At 43.5% G+C, this 13,181-nt stretch overlaps 1 protein-coding gene across 3 annotated transcripts in view; it reads right to left on the bottom strand.

The window, feature by feature from the left end:
• The window catches only part of ITPR2 (inositol 1,4,5-trisphosphate receptor type 2), a 245,589-nt gene extending 232,434 nt beyond the window's left edge, over positions 1 to 13,155 (bottom strand). For all 3 annotated transcript variants that reach the window (XM_042050417.1, XM_042050418.1, XM_042050419.1), the window contains exon 1: positions 12,846 to 13,155. In XM_042050417.1, coding sequence (XP_041906351.1) covers positions 12,846 to 12,937 — 92 coding nt within the window. In that variant the 5' untranslated portion in view covers positions 12,938 to 13,155. The remainder of the gene's footprint in view (positions 1 to 12,845) is intronic.
• Between the last annotated feature and the right edge of the window lie 26 nt (positions 13,156 to 13,181).

Below are 13,181 nucleotides of genomic sequence, written 5' to 3'. Positions count from 1 at the left end.
ATGATACAACTTCTGAATGAATAATAGCACCTGTGTACCACCTCATTTCTAAATTCCAAACTTGCCTGATGAGATCAGAAAACCTTGGTCTTGCCACTTTGAGAGGATGCTGTGCTTTCAGATGAGCACAAGAGCCCAAACGGTCTCCTGTGAAAGCTTTAAGCTTTTGGCTGATCTGAAATCTGTTCCAGGAGTGATACATTCATCTGGTGAGTGATTCAGGAGATTTTGCTCCTTATTCAGAAGGTTTTGCAAGTCAGGAGAAGGAAAGAAAAAGCAATGCCTTTTGCAGCAGTCATTCCTTGAAATAGTTCCTTGATTGTCTGCCTAAGGCAATACCTGCAAAGAGTTAATTTGGGTGAGGCATCAAGGTGACCCTGGTGCTCCCAGATCTGTGAGCACCGGTGAAAGCACAGCCCTATTAATTCCTACAGCTAAATGTGTAAGCTGCTCTCGAGATGCTTCAGCATAGTACTGACCACGTACTTCTTCCTCAGATTAAAATGAAAACATCTGACATTTTAAGCACCAAGAGGAGTTTTCCCCAAAGAGGTCAAAAATTTCTGTCCTACTTTGTCACCTTCTAAGCTGCCCTTTGCCTTCTTTCCACAGCTGAGTAACTGATCTGTGAGGTCATTCCTAAAGTCAGCTCTCTGCTGAGGCTCAAACACAAAGCAGTCCAAAGCTTTCCTCACCTGTATTTTGTGGAAAAATAGATCAGACCACAGCAAACACATTTTTGACCAACTCAGTGACCCCACACTGCTGTTTGAGAGTGGCTTTATTTGCTGCTCATTTCCCTGACTTGCCTGGACAGTTTTTAATTGCTGCCCATAAAAGGTGTCACTTTCACCTGCAAATCATCACTCAAAGTGTCACTAGGAAATTTCTTTGCTTTGACTCCTACTGATGCACCCAGGTCTTTTTCCAGATGGCATTTTTAATATTGCTTTAATTCTACCCCCAAGGTTTCCAGTTCTTGTAGTAGAAGTAATATAAATTCTCTCTGGTCTCTCTTCTCTTCTGTGATTGCTTCGTGCACACAAATACAAGTCACAAATTTACACTTTGGGAGTTGGATCCACCCCATGATACCAGGTTATTGTTAGTCAGAAGCAATTACGTCAGTTCTGAAGACTTAAGGGCTGTTTCTGCCATAAAGGAAAGTTTGAGATGGTGTCGGGTATTTTCTTCATCAGTCATTTGGAAATAGTTTTATATAATCATAGAATCATTTAAGTTGGAAAATATCTCTAAGATCATTGAGTCCAATGAGTCTGAGAATTTGTGAATTCTTGTTTTCCTGAATCCAGGACATATCAAACAGCAGGAGTTTCTTTGATAGCAGTTTTCAGAGAGAAGAGTGCTCAGTGACACACTCATTTTATTGCTCTTGGGTAAAGAGATTTTCTTGTCTATGACTGATGTTTTTGTTTTGTGTTCTCTGTACTCACTCAGGCCTGTACACCTTGCCCTGATGATGCTGAATTTCTTTCTAAGAAGTTTCTTGGGTAACACAGCCCAGCTTTTACTCAGTTTTACCAAGTGTAAGTGCTTTGGGTGGTGGCTTCTATTGTTCCAGTTATCAGGTTGCAGAAAGGACGCAGGATTTTCTCCCTCACCTCTATTACAAATTAAGAACATTCATTATACTTGTCAGTCAACAAGGTTCCCCCCAATGGGTGAGCACAACAATAATGTCAGCAAGTGTAAAACTCTCTTCAGCACAGAGTTTTCTTGAAATGATAAATTCTGCATCTTTAGACACATACTTAAAATGAAACAACGCAACTTTTGACACATGGAAACCTTAATGAACTAACTAGCTTTGTCACAACTGGCTTACACCCAGGTAAGCCCAGTTACTGTGAGCTAAACCAATATAAAACAATTTATGCATTGAACAGCTCACCAGATCAATGTTTATAAAAGAGCACTGGCCCAGAACTTGGAGTCTTTGGTTATATTCCACAATTTGTCAACAACCTTGCGCAAGTGGAGCCTCTGCTCGTGTCCCACCCCTTAATCCACTGTTTCCCTTCAAACATACTTTAGGTCCATGGTTGAAAACTCAAACCAGCACTGTCCCACTTCCAGCTCTGCTCAAGGAAAACAGTTCCATTAAGAGCAGCTTAATCACAGGGGACAGTTTAATCCGACATAAAAAGGAAATGGATCAGATGAAATGGAGAGTTTGACTCCACCAGCCCCATGCACAGTACAGCCTCAAATGAGCTGTTATAACCAAACTTTACATACCATGGTTTTACTGTATCCTAGATATTACAGGGGTAGGAGGTGTGGGACATTCATTGGTCCTTGCCTTCAGTGGCAGAAAAACCTGTTCAACTACAAAAGTTAATACAGACAAGACTTAATTGCCTGCCAGGTCCTGACCTTGTTTTGTTTCTGCAAGAGAAGGCACTGCTAACACAAACTGAGCAAACCTCTAAGCCAGACCCTGCAGCTGCCCTGGGGCCACAGCAGTGCCCTCTCTGAACAGCCAGGTGCCTGTCTCTGAGGGGTTTCTTGAACAAATCTTAATTTACCTTTTAATACTCCTGAAGATCTAGCCAGGGAAGTAAAAAATCTGAACTTGGATCCTATTCAACAGGTTCTGTTAAAAAGTTGTCTCATGACATCTTTGCAGTTTAAGTCTACAAATTTGCAGGTGTAGGATTGTCATGGGTTAGCACAGCTACGGAAGTGATTCTTTTTCCATATTTTGTCAATATTCAAACTAGCCAGTTGATAGGTTCTGTCAGGTTAGAGAGGAAGCTGTAAGCACCTCTTTGAAAGAGAATCACTTCCATAGCTATGCTAACTCATGACAAGAACCTACATCTTAAATCACTTATACAGGAAATAATGTCATGAAACTTTGCTACGATTTTGTGAGTTAGTTTTTCTGAGGAAAAGAATATATAATATCATAGAATGGCCTGGACTGGAAGGGTCCTTAAAAATCATCTCATTCCACCCCCTGCCATAGGCAGGGACACCTTCCACTATCCCAGCTTGCTCAGAGCCCCATCCAACCTGGCCTTGGACACTGCCAGGGATGGGGCAGCCACAGCTTCTCCGGGCAGCCTGTGCCAGGGCCTCCTCACCCTCACAGGGAACCATTTCTTCCTCATATTCAATCTAAACCTGCTCTCTGTCAGTATGAAGCCATTCCCCCTTGTCCTGTCAGGCTTTTGTCAAGAGTCCATCTCCATCTTTTCTGTGGGCTCCCTTCAGGCTGAACAATCCCAGTTCTCTCAGCCTTTCCTCACAGGAGAGGTGCTCCATTCCTTTAATCAGCTCGGCCAGCCTGACACAAATAAATTGTTACTTCCTCACCACCAAAATAAAAAATTCATTAATTTTTCTCTATGTTATTTTGTACTTTTATGATTTAAAGGCAAGATTATTCTTTATAAATAACATGCTGCAATGATACATAAGGATATCTATAGAGATACCTGAAAATCTTATTTGAAACTTGGACTTCTTGTATTTAGTGAAGTAATCAGCTTTACAGTTCTCACCGCAACACTAAAATCCAAAATTTATACATCAGTTCAGGACTTAGGAAAAAAGTAAAGTTTGACAGTAAAGTTTGACTTACTTTGTTCTGTCTTCAACCTGGGAAGCATTATACATGTTGCCCTACCTGATTTTTACATCAGCAAGCCTGATGGAAAAACCTCATTTTGCTCCATTGAAATTCCACAAAACTCTCCACTAAACCCTGACTTTTCAGCTCTCTGTAAAGAGCCAAGCTCACTGAGCCTGGTCAGATTTAGAGCAGCAGTTTATGGATTGGCACCCTCACCAGTGCCAGACAGTAAAGCAAGGACAGTGCATTCAGCTGAAACTGAGACCACCTTAGCAAAATGTGATAACCTAAAAAAATTGTCTAAAACATCAAAGAAAACACTACTGACAGGCAGTTAACCTTTTTCACTCCACACAGTTTGTTGTTTGGTTGTTGTTTGGTTGGTTGTTTTAAATAAAGGATTTTTTAAAAAAAAAGCTTTCTAGGAAGGCTTTAAACTTTTATTCTTTGGTCAGGAGAATGAAACTTGCTTAGTGATGCATTTGAACATTTTTCAGCATTCACAACTGAACAAAGAACTGCTCTCAGCCTTTTCAAAAGTGATATCCAGTCTTTCCTAAAACATTGGGTTTGCCTCCTCTCTTTATTTTTTGTTTCTGGACAATAAAAAAATATTAGCCAGACTGAAAAGGTGACTGAGAATATTTAAGCAAAGCACACATGGGAGAAGCTGAGGATATCCAAAAGTACTAGAGCTGTAGGAGTTGGTATTTTACAAATAAAGTCAGGTATTGCAAGATTCAGGACAAAACTATACTGCTCACATCCAGCTTTGCTGCCCTCTAAAGCTGCCAAGTTAAATTTTCCAAAGCACAGTGCTCAACATGACACAACTACCAAAATTTACTCTTAAGAACTGGATTACTGTCTTTTAACTGTGGAAAGCAGGTAAAAAAAATCTGGGGCTTCCTAAGAGTTCAAGCAGTTGTTTCCCTAATTCTGTGTCCTTTCAACTGCCCCTGCAGCACTGATTAACTTGTGTGTGTCAAGTGCAGAGAATAAAAAAGCTGTTTGAAATTCAAACAAGCCTCTAAGAAAAAATCAAGATAAGAAACCCAAGCATTGGATCACATGAAGTTTCTGTATTTTGAGATTCATATAAAGAGCCTCATTTCAGGGTTTGTTTGTTGATTTTCCTTTTAAATGACATTGATTTTTATCTGTCAGAGGTCAAAGAACAAAAACTTGACTACTGTTTTAATATCATCCAGAAAAGAGCTGTAGGAAGCTTAACTTGGTGTCAAATCAGAGCAAGCTGAGTTGGAAGGGACCCACAGTGATAACCACAGCACTTGGATATGCTCTTCCAGCCTCCTCCTGCCAAATGTTTTCACATAAATTTCAATCCTATACCTTCACTCATGCAGAAGCAATGACCTAAAGGGACATTCCAAATGAATTGCCCAAACTCTGTTATATAAGAAGATTACCAAGTAGCACAATTCTTTTATGTAACTTCTGTTGTTACAAAAAGTACCACAGGCCATCTTAACACTGCAATTTCTTTCTGAGGAACTGGTATTTTACCTCAGACATTCTCTTGGAGAAGATGGTATAAAACATTCATTTTCCTGAACAAAGCCAGAAACCCTCAGAACAAAAAACAAACAAATATTCAAGTATTTGACACCATACCAGCCTTAGTACAGGCCTCGATCATTTGAAATATCAAAGTAAACAGTGGCAATGGCAAGCTGACTTCTTCCCTTTGAAAAGAACGAAGTTTGTCAGTAGCTTTCAGAGCTATTTCCTCACAGCAGGGGCTGCAGATCTCTTGATAACTGTCCAGCTCCTGCTCCTCTTCAGCCCCACTTCCCTTCTAACACTTGCTCTGCTCATTTCTCACCCTAAATTCATCAACACACGTCTCTTCCTCCTCTTCATCATCCAGCAAGGGAGCACTGGAAGGACAGAGGAGGCTGTTTTCCTCACATTCTTTTCTGCAGCCTACAACCCACTCTTCAGGGTCCTCTTTCCTTTATTACTAAGCAAGGAATAAGAATTGGGTTTAAATCACACACTTTGGACAATGCTTTGTTTCTACTCAACAGCAATCAAAACATGCAAACAAATGAGGATAAGAGGTAGACAGAGACTGAGGCACAAAAAGAGTCACAAAACCAGCAACAAGAGCAGCAAGAACATGCCTGACACAACTTTTTGGCTACCGCGGCCAAAACAGGCCCTCAAAACCTCAAGCAGTACTTAATATCAGACATGAATTAGTACATTTTAACCCTGTGATTTTCTTGTTTAACTCTGTTTCCAAAACCTTACCTTGCAAGAATGTCATTTCTCGGTTTGTTTCATATTTGAAGTGAACTGAGGCACTAAAACCAGAAATGATTTTTACTTCTTCAGAAACAGGGAACACAAAGCAGCTGGCCAACTGAAGCTCTCCTGTGATGCCCCAGGAGAGGAATCTAGAAATCCTGGGAATTGGGGTTCACCTCCCACACAGCTGCAGGTCAGGTCAAGGGCTCTTGGTGTCCAGTGTCAGCAGAGAGGAGAAGCTGCCCCTGCCAGGTAAAACTGCTGCCCTCCAGCAAGAGGCAGGTATCACAACAGCCCACAAAGTCTTAGGGTGAAATACTTCCTCAACTTAACCTGCCAAACCTGGGCAAAACTCCACAGAGGCAGAGGAAGACAAGCCCTCCATGCTGGAGAAGTAGGGCTGGAGAGAGCACTGCAGCTCAGGAAGACTCTTGGTACACATCTGCAAGACTCTTGGGTTTTTTTAAAAATCAGGGATAACACACTTTTTTGTTTGGTTTGGTGGTTGTTTGGGGGTTTTTTGCTAATCCTGTTCTCAGAAAAGCCATTTTACTTGAAAATTTCCATACCCAAACATTCAGCTCCAGGCATCTACCCTGGGTCCAAAAACATCAAGGTTTAGCACCATAAACAGCTGAAACCAGGACCCGTCTCAGGAAGTTCCTACACGTCTACATAGTGGTAGAACTGCTGGTTCAAGTAATTAGATGGAATCAGATTTACAAATAACAAATGAAGGTTTAAAGGAATCAGTCATAAGGGGTATTATATCCTTCAACAGAATTAAAATATGCATCTCCGATCAAGTGACAAAACACAGCCCAGACAACGTAGAAAGTAAACCTTGAACTACTGCTCATTTTCTTTTCTCCATTTTGATACCAAGTGTATCAAAGTGATGGAACTTCACCCACATCCCTTTTCTGCTACAAGAAGCAGCAGGCCTTTCAAAGCAAGCAGAAACCAGACTTTCAAGTGCAGAGGACACAGCTTTGTGCTGTTGCCCAACAAACAGGCTCAGGCTCCAGCTGAGCAGCACCAACAGTGGAGGGTTCCAAAGACCACGCCATGCTGTGAAACGCCTGGCTGAGCCAAGGTCTGTGTGCCCCTTGGGAAACAATCTTCCAGGCTGGGGAAGTCAGAGATTTACTGACTTCTTCCTCTGCAGCACTTTTAAAATACAGGGTTAACTGTGGTTTCTAGTGACACCAAGAACCACGGAAGGGTGGTCTAGTTTAACCCCCTCATTATATAAAAGCAAGGTAAAAAAGACTTCAGGACACGCAGGTCAAACAATCTACCCTCTCTTTCCTGACTACTCCCCACATCACCCACGGCCCAGCTGAGAACTACACAAGTTGTATGTCCTGTCTCAATTCAAAATCCAAGTCCTCTCTTATTTCCAGTTAACACCACACAGCTTATAGGTAAACTAACTTCCAACCCCCATTTTCTCTCCAATTCTGTTTGATAATGAGCCCTTTGAACCAAGGATATTACGTTTAAGCATACAGCCTCATAAATCACACTGCTGTAATTAAGCCTAATGTTATGTTCCCTCACACCCAGGCTGTGCTCTGTGTACAAGTAAAACTTCTGAAACAAACCAGCTTCCCCGGGGCTCGTGGCCTGCTGCATTCCCCTGAGGCTGCTTTGTGGAAAGCTTTGTCTCATTGTTTATTTAAAGATGGCACTGCTGTTAGAGTATTTGAAACAAGCATCAAAATAAGGTTGTTATAAAAGCTGGAGCAGTGCCTAATTGCTAGTGAGAGTGGATAATTACAGAGGATATGAGCTTTGATATATGGATTGAATAGCAAGGTATGCGAGATACAGAGGTGTATTTATATGCCTACATCTCCACTTACATGGCATTTATTGTAAGATCAATGAAAGTAGTTAATAATGCATCTAATTGAGCTTATTAGTTATCACAGAAAAGAAACACAGCGTGTAGCTGAAAAGTGTACATCACCATAGTCAAAGCAGCTGCAGAATTCAGACCAGGGCTGCTGCATTAGAAAATCAACCAAGAGAACACATTCCTGAAAATGCCAGTCCTACACAGTATTAAAAAAAAAAAACACAAAAAACGGGATCACACAATCAAAACTGTCAAATTTCATTGGTTCCATCAGTCTAGAGGATAAAGCACCTAGGAAACAAAACATACCAGTACTTTTTCCCACAGAAAAGCTGAAATTTATATTCCCTTCTCTCTTTTAGGTATTATTTGATTCTCTATGTGTCAGAATCAAATTAGGAGTAATTCTAGTTATGCCACTCTCACTTTCTTCAGGCTTTTTATTCTTTCCTGACTAATTACCTTTTTCCAGCTGGCACATGAAAGAAAAATTTGCTATTAATTAAAGGATAGATACTCTATTCCTTAACCAAAGCTTGTACTTACAGACAGCAGGAGAGAAAGGTTGAAAAAATGAGTGCACTGATGAAAACACTACATTGGTGTCTTGGAAGCATCATCAGTCACTACATCTTGTCTCTTAGCACCGTTCCTGAAGCCACCAAGATGACATATTTTAGCCGTTTTTATACTTGCAACATTTTGATTGATGCTGCTTCTTAAGCACTTTCTACTTAATCTTGTCTCTTCACAGAGTATGATTGACTCAACCCCTGTGTGAAGTCCAGGTTCAACAAGACAACTAATTCACAAAAACCCAGGGAAGAAGCCTGAATAAATCTGGGATGTTTCAAGTAAGAAAGTTCCAGCAAGCACTTCCACAAATTAAGAAAAGTTATTAAAAAAAAAAAAATCAACATTACATGCAAGGAAATGAGTCCAAAATATTTTACAACACAATTTTTGCTGCTAATTAGAAGTAATTAGCATCCTCGTCATCCAGGGCCATCCATCACAGAGTAGGTGAGTTGTGCTGCATGCTCCAGTAATTATGTTCCAGAAGATCTCTCACTGCACATTTATGGAGGTCAGACAGGAATGCAGCTCCCCATGGTGACTAACAGGCCCATCATCAAACTTTCCTACAGCTGATCCTGGCCATTGTCACTACTTCTTTTTTTTTCCCCACCTCTCCAATCAAGAATATTTTCTCCCCTTCATTGTACTGAAAGGAGATGAATGCAGTTTTAATTGCCACCTTGCATCACTGAGAGCATTCACAGCCAAAATACTGGGAAAGGTGGTTTCAACACCAGCCTAGGACACTGCGAGATCATTGGATTCATTGCTTGGTCCTGCCACACATCTCCTGTGGGACACAAGGCCTCCAGCTGTGCAGAAGCCAAAACACACTAAAAGCTAAATAAATAAGGGAAAGCCCTACAGTATTAGGACAGTTCAATAATCCAGTACCAAACATATCTTGCAATGACAGAATGCTACCAATGGATGTAAATTGCTTTGCCCAAACATCTCCTCAACTATCAGCTCATACATCCAAAAGCACTCTCATTTTTTAAAAGGCAGGAGGGCGGGTGGGGAAGCTCAGAGACCCTTGAGGTTGGAAAGGCCAGACTACACATATCAAAAGCAGCATCCAAACCCAGAGTAAGCCCAAAGCCAAGCAGAAAAAAACAGCAGGGAATTGCTTGGTTTCTCAGTACCTCAAGAATCCAAAGGTCTGCAGTAGCCAGCTGGGAATGTTGAGGCCTGAAACCCTCTCCTATACCATGATCCACAGGTGCCCCTCTTCTTGTGGGATCCACTGCCTAGAACATTCTCCTGGAGACAGATGGTGACACCTCTCCTTCCAAAAATGAGCAAAACTGGTCTCTTTTAAAATATAGACCCAGGAGCAAGAATTGGAGCAGCAGTGCCCAACTTCCCCACTCCCATCCCACCCTACAGCACTAGCCCCAGATGCGGAAGAGAGGTTCAGTTTCCTCTTCTGACTAAGAGGGATCAAAGCTGAAAGCAGAGCCTTCATGCTCACATCTACCAGCTGTTTATAGCAATGAAACCATTCAGAGACAAGGAGGGCAAGAACACAGGCTTATTCCAGCTCCAAGAAGTGCTCCAAGCCTTTGGGACTCACCTACAGAATGTTGTTCCAGCAACTCTCAAACCCGCTTTGTAGAAGGAGGTGTGGAAAGGCACTCCTGCCCTCACCTAGCACCTCTCAGCATGCTCACAGGGCCACGGATCCTCTGAGGAGCTTCACACCTCCCAAACCACACCAGAGGAAGATTTCCACGCTCAGGTTACAGTAGATATTAACCTGGCCCAACACATGATCTGGACAGCTCAGCTACATCTTCCTCTTGGCTTTTAGTTTTCTGGGAACACTGAGCACGTGAAAATTTCTGCACTAGCAAGTGAGGAAAAAATACTCCAAAACTCAAGAAACAGCCTATGCTTCAAAATCTCCCTCAAAAGTCATGTGTTGAGCTGGATCCTTCAAGGAGTGAGGTCCACTGATGTGACAGACTTGCCCTGCTTGGGAAGGTGCTGTGCACTTTTTAACCTTATTTATAGAATAGCCTCGCTCACGCTTTGTTTAAGAAACAATTAGACTTTGACAGCTTGAAAGAAACTGTCCCTGCTGAACAGTTACTAGTCCTGAGCTGGATTTCAAGTTTTTGGAACAGCATGAGACTCCCCAATGGGCTCAGTAGTGTAAGAGAGGTGCTGGGCAAGCTAACCTTTCAGAACAGCACCCTGAGCAATGCAAGCAAGTGTAATCAAACAAGGATTCACATCAGTCAAATGAATCATTCAAATGAACAAGTAATCATCCCCAGTCCTACTCCACTTTGTCCTCACCAACTAGAGGCACCTCTGGAAGGTGAGGCCTCCTCTTTTCAGAGATTTGCAGAGAACCTGCAGGAATGCAGAAGGTGCAGGAGTTCAGCAATGGCTGCACACCAAAAGTGTAGCTGGGCAAGCTTTTTGCCTGAACATAAGAGGTTTTTCTGGCTCTTGTGTTGCTGCAGCCAGTCCAAAGGCAGCAATTGCAATAGCTGGCACAGATAATGTCACTTGGCATCACAACTTTGAATTTCAGTCCAAGCTCTTGTACCACCAGCAGAGGGGTCAGCAATCCCATTGAGTAGCCATGGGAGTTTTCCACTGGTGACTTCAAGCTTCCCAGAGCTCCTCCACTCCAGCCTCCTGTTTCTGCAGCTGCCTTTGCCATGCCAGGGAGCAGGGCACAAAAAAGCTGTACTGAAAAGCCAACAGAGGTACATCAGCATTCTTGAACTTCTGTCTCATCCCAGGTAGTTTTCTTGAGCTGGGTTTTCTGGCTAAATGAGAGCCTGGATAGAGAGCATTGGCTCGAGCTCACTTGTTTCTTCTAGTTAAGAGCTCCCATGTGCCCTAGGCAAGCCTGGATCTTGGCTTCTCCTCTATAAAACTGTGAGTAAATGTCCTGCCTTAACTCCGAGGGATCAGGGGAGGATCAGCAGTCTGAATCCTGTGACAGGGCAAAGCCAACACGTGTTCAAGTAACAGTTGTAGAAGCCCCAGTCAGAGCAGGAACATCCACTACACGAGCAGGTGTTCTCAGAAAGGAGGAACACAATGAAAAGCAAAAGCACGGCACATTCAGCTTCCTCTGGATAACAGAACCCAGCGATGAGACACAACAACACAACCAACCAACAACAGACTGTGCCAGCAAAAAGGAAGTGCTGGGGTGAACAAGAATAAGAAACAATATCCAGCAATTAACAGCTGCAGAAAGCAAAAGTTTTCAGACAGGATTTAAAGTTGTAAGAGTCAGCAAAACAAAAGATGTGAGACAACACGGGGAGTCATGGAGAGACAAGGCGCCGAATTAACAAATAGAGGAACAAACCATGGAAAAACACTTGTCAACAGATGAAAAGAGTGAACAGCAAGGATTGGATTCAATAAGATTTCAAAAAATATAAAAGACCTTGAACACCAGCTCTTTTACAGTAACAGCAGCACACCAAGTTAACCTGGACATTCATTGTTTGCATTTTCATACCAACAGTCCCCCCATCGCAGGGATCTCAGAACACAGGGAGCCTAACACAAACACAGGAGCGATACCCAGGCACACATTAACTTGCCTTAGCAAGTTTCACTGCTACTCCGAGGGTACCACTAATGTTTAAGCAGATGTTTACTAGAGTTTGACCTGCCTTGCCGACCGCGTCACTTACAACCATGCAGCGCAGGAGCTGTTTCCAGTGGCAAAGGTTTTGGGACACGCCACAAAGTCACTGAAACTCCTGCAGCTCTCCGACAAACATCAGAGGGAACCACTGCACCCTCGGGACACGTCACTGCAACCGAACTACATCATGGTTTTAAAAAGTGTATCAACGTAAAGAAATGTATCAGTGTATCTCTGTCATTCTGCGCTGAGGCTTTCCCTCCTGGATTCCAAAAGGGCGATTTAAAGTGGTCACCGTTAATAAAAATGGAAACAAACAGCGGTTCAGTGAAGTAGCCACAGTTAAAGTACATCTTTTCACCCCACAAAGAGCTCACGGGAAAAGCATCCCCATGAAGCTAAACATCTGATTATAAATATCTCATCACTGACAACCAGACTCTGCTGGACACAAACCTGAAATAAAGGGATGCACATTTCACGAGCTAATTACGACGATGAGCGAGAAAGAAAAGGTTTTGCCTTTTACGTCTTTGTCAAAAATTCTCGGAAGGGCAATTAAACCTAATTAATTAATTAATTAAAAGGTCAGCTACACATAAAGACCGTACGAAGGCGTTTGGGCAGGGCAGAGAGGGGGCTCTGGTGCTGCGCTCGGGGCCGGCGCGGGGGCGCAGCCCCGGCAGGAGCCGAGCGCGGATCCCGGCACCGCCGCCGGCACCGCGGCCGCCCGGGCCCCGCTCGGGAACTTCTCTCATCCCTCGCCGCTCCCCATCACTTCCTACTTTCCCCGCTCCGCCGAGCAGCGCTGCCGCCCCTTCCTGTGCCGCTGCCGCCGGCGCTGCCCGCGGGCCGGCTCCGCACAGCGCGCCCGGCTCCGCCGCCTGGCCCGCACTCACCCCAGCGTGCTGATGAACCCATTGACGGAGCCCTCCGCGTACAGGGACACGATGTCCCCGATGTACAGAAAGCTGGACATTTTTTCAGACATTCTGGCTCATTTTCCAGCTGGGTTCCGCGCTCCTCCCCTTCGTGGTTAAAAAAAAAAAAAAAAAAAAAATTAAAATTAAATTTAAATTAAAATAAAATCAAAGCAAATGACAGAGATCCGTGGGGAGGCCGGGGGCTGAGGCGGACGGGCGGGGGCCTGAGCGCGGCCCCCGAGGTGCCGGGAAGGCTGACAGGAGCGCGGCTCTGCACGGCCCGGCCCCCGCCCGCGCCTCCGCCCCTGCCCG

The sequence above is a fragment of the Corvus kubaryi genome, unplaced genomic scaffold (genome assembly GCF_017639235.1).
Source record: "Corvus kubaryi isolate FWS band 111438036 unplaced genomic scaffold, C.kubaryi_AGA036_p1.0 74, whole genome shotgun sequence".
NCBI classification, from domain to species: domain Eukaryota; kingdom Metazoa; phylum Chordata; class Aves; order Passeriformes; family Corvidae; genus Corvus; species Corvus kubaryi.
This window is presented reverse-complemented; position numbering and strand designations above follow the sequence as displayed.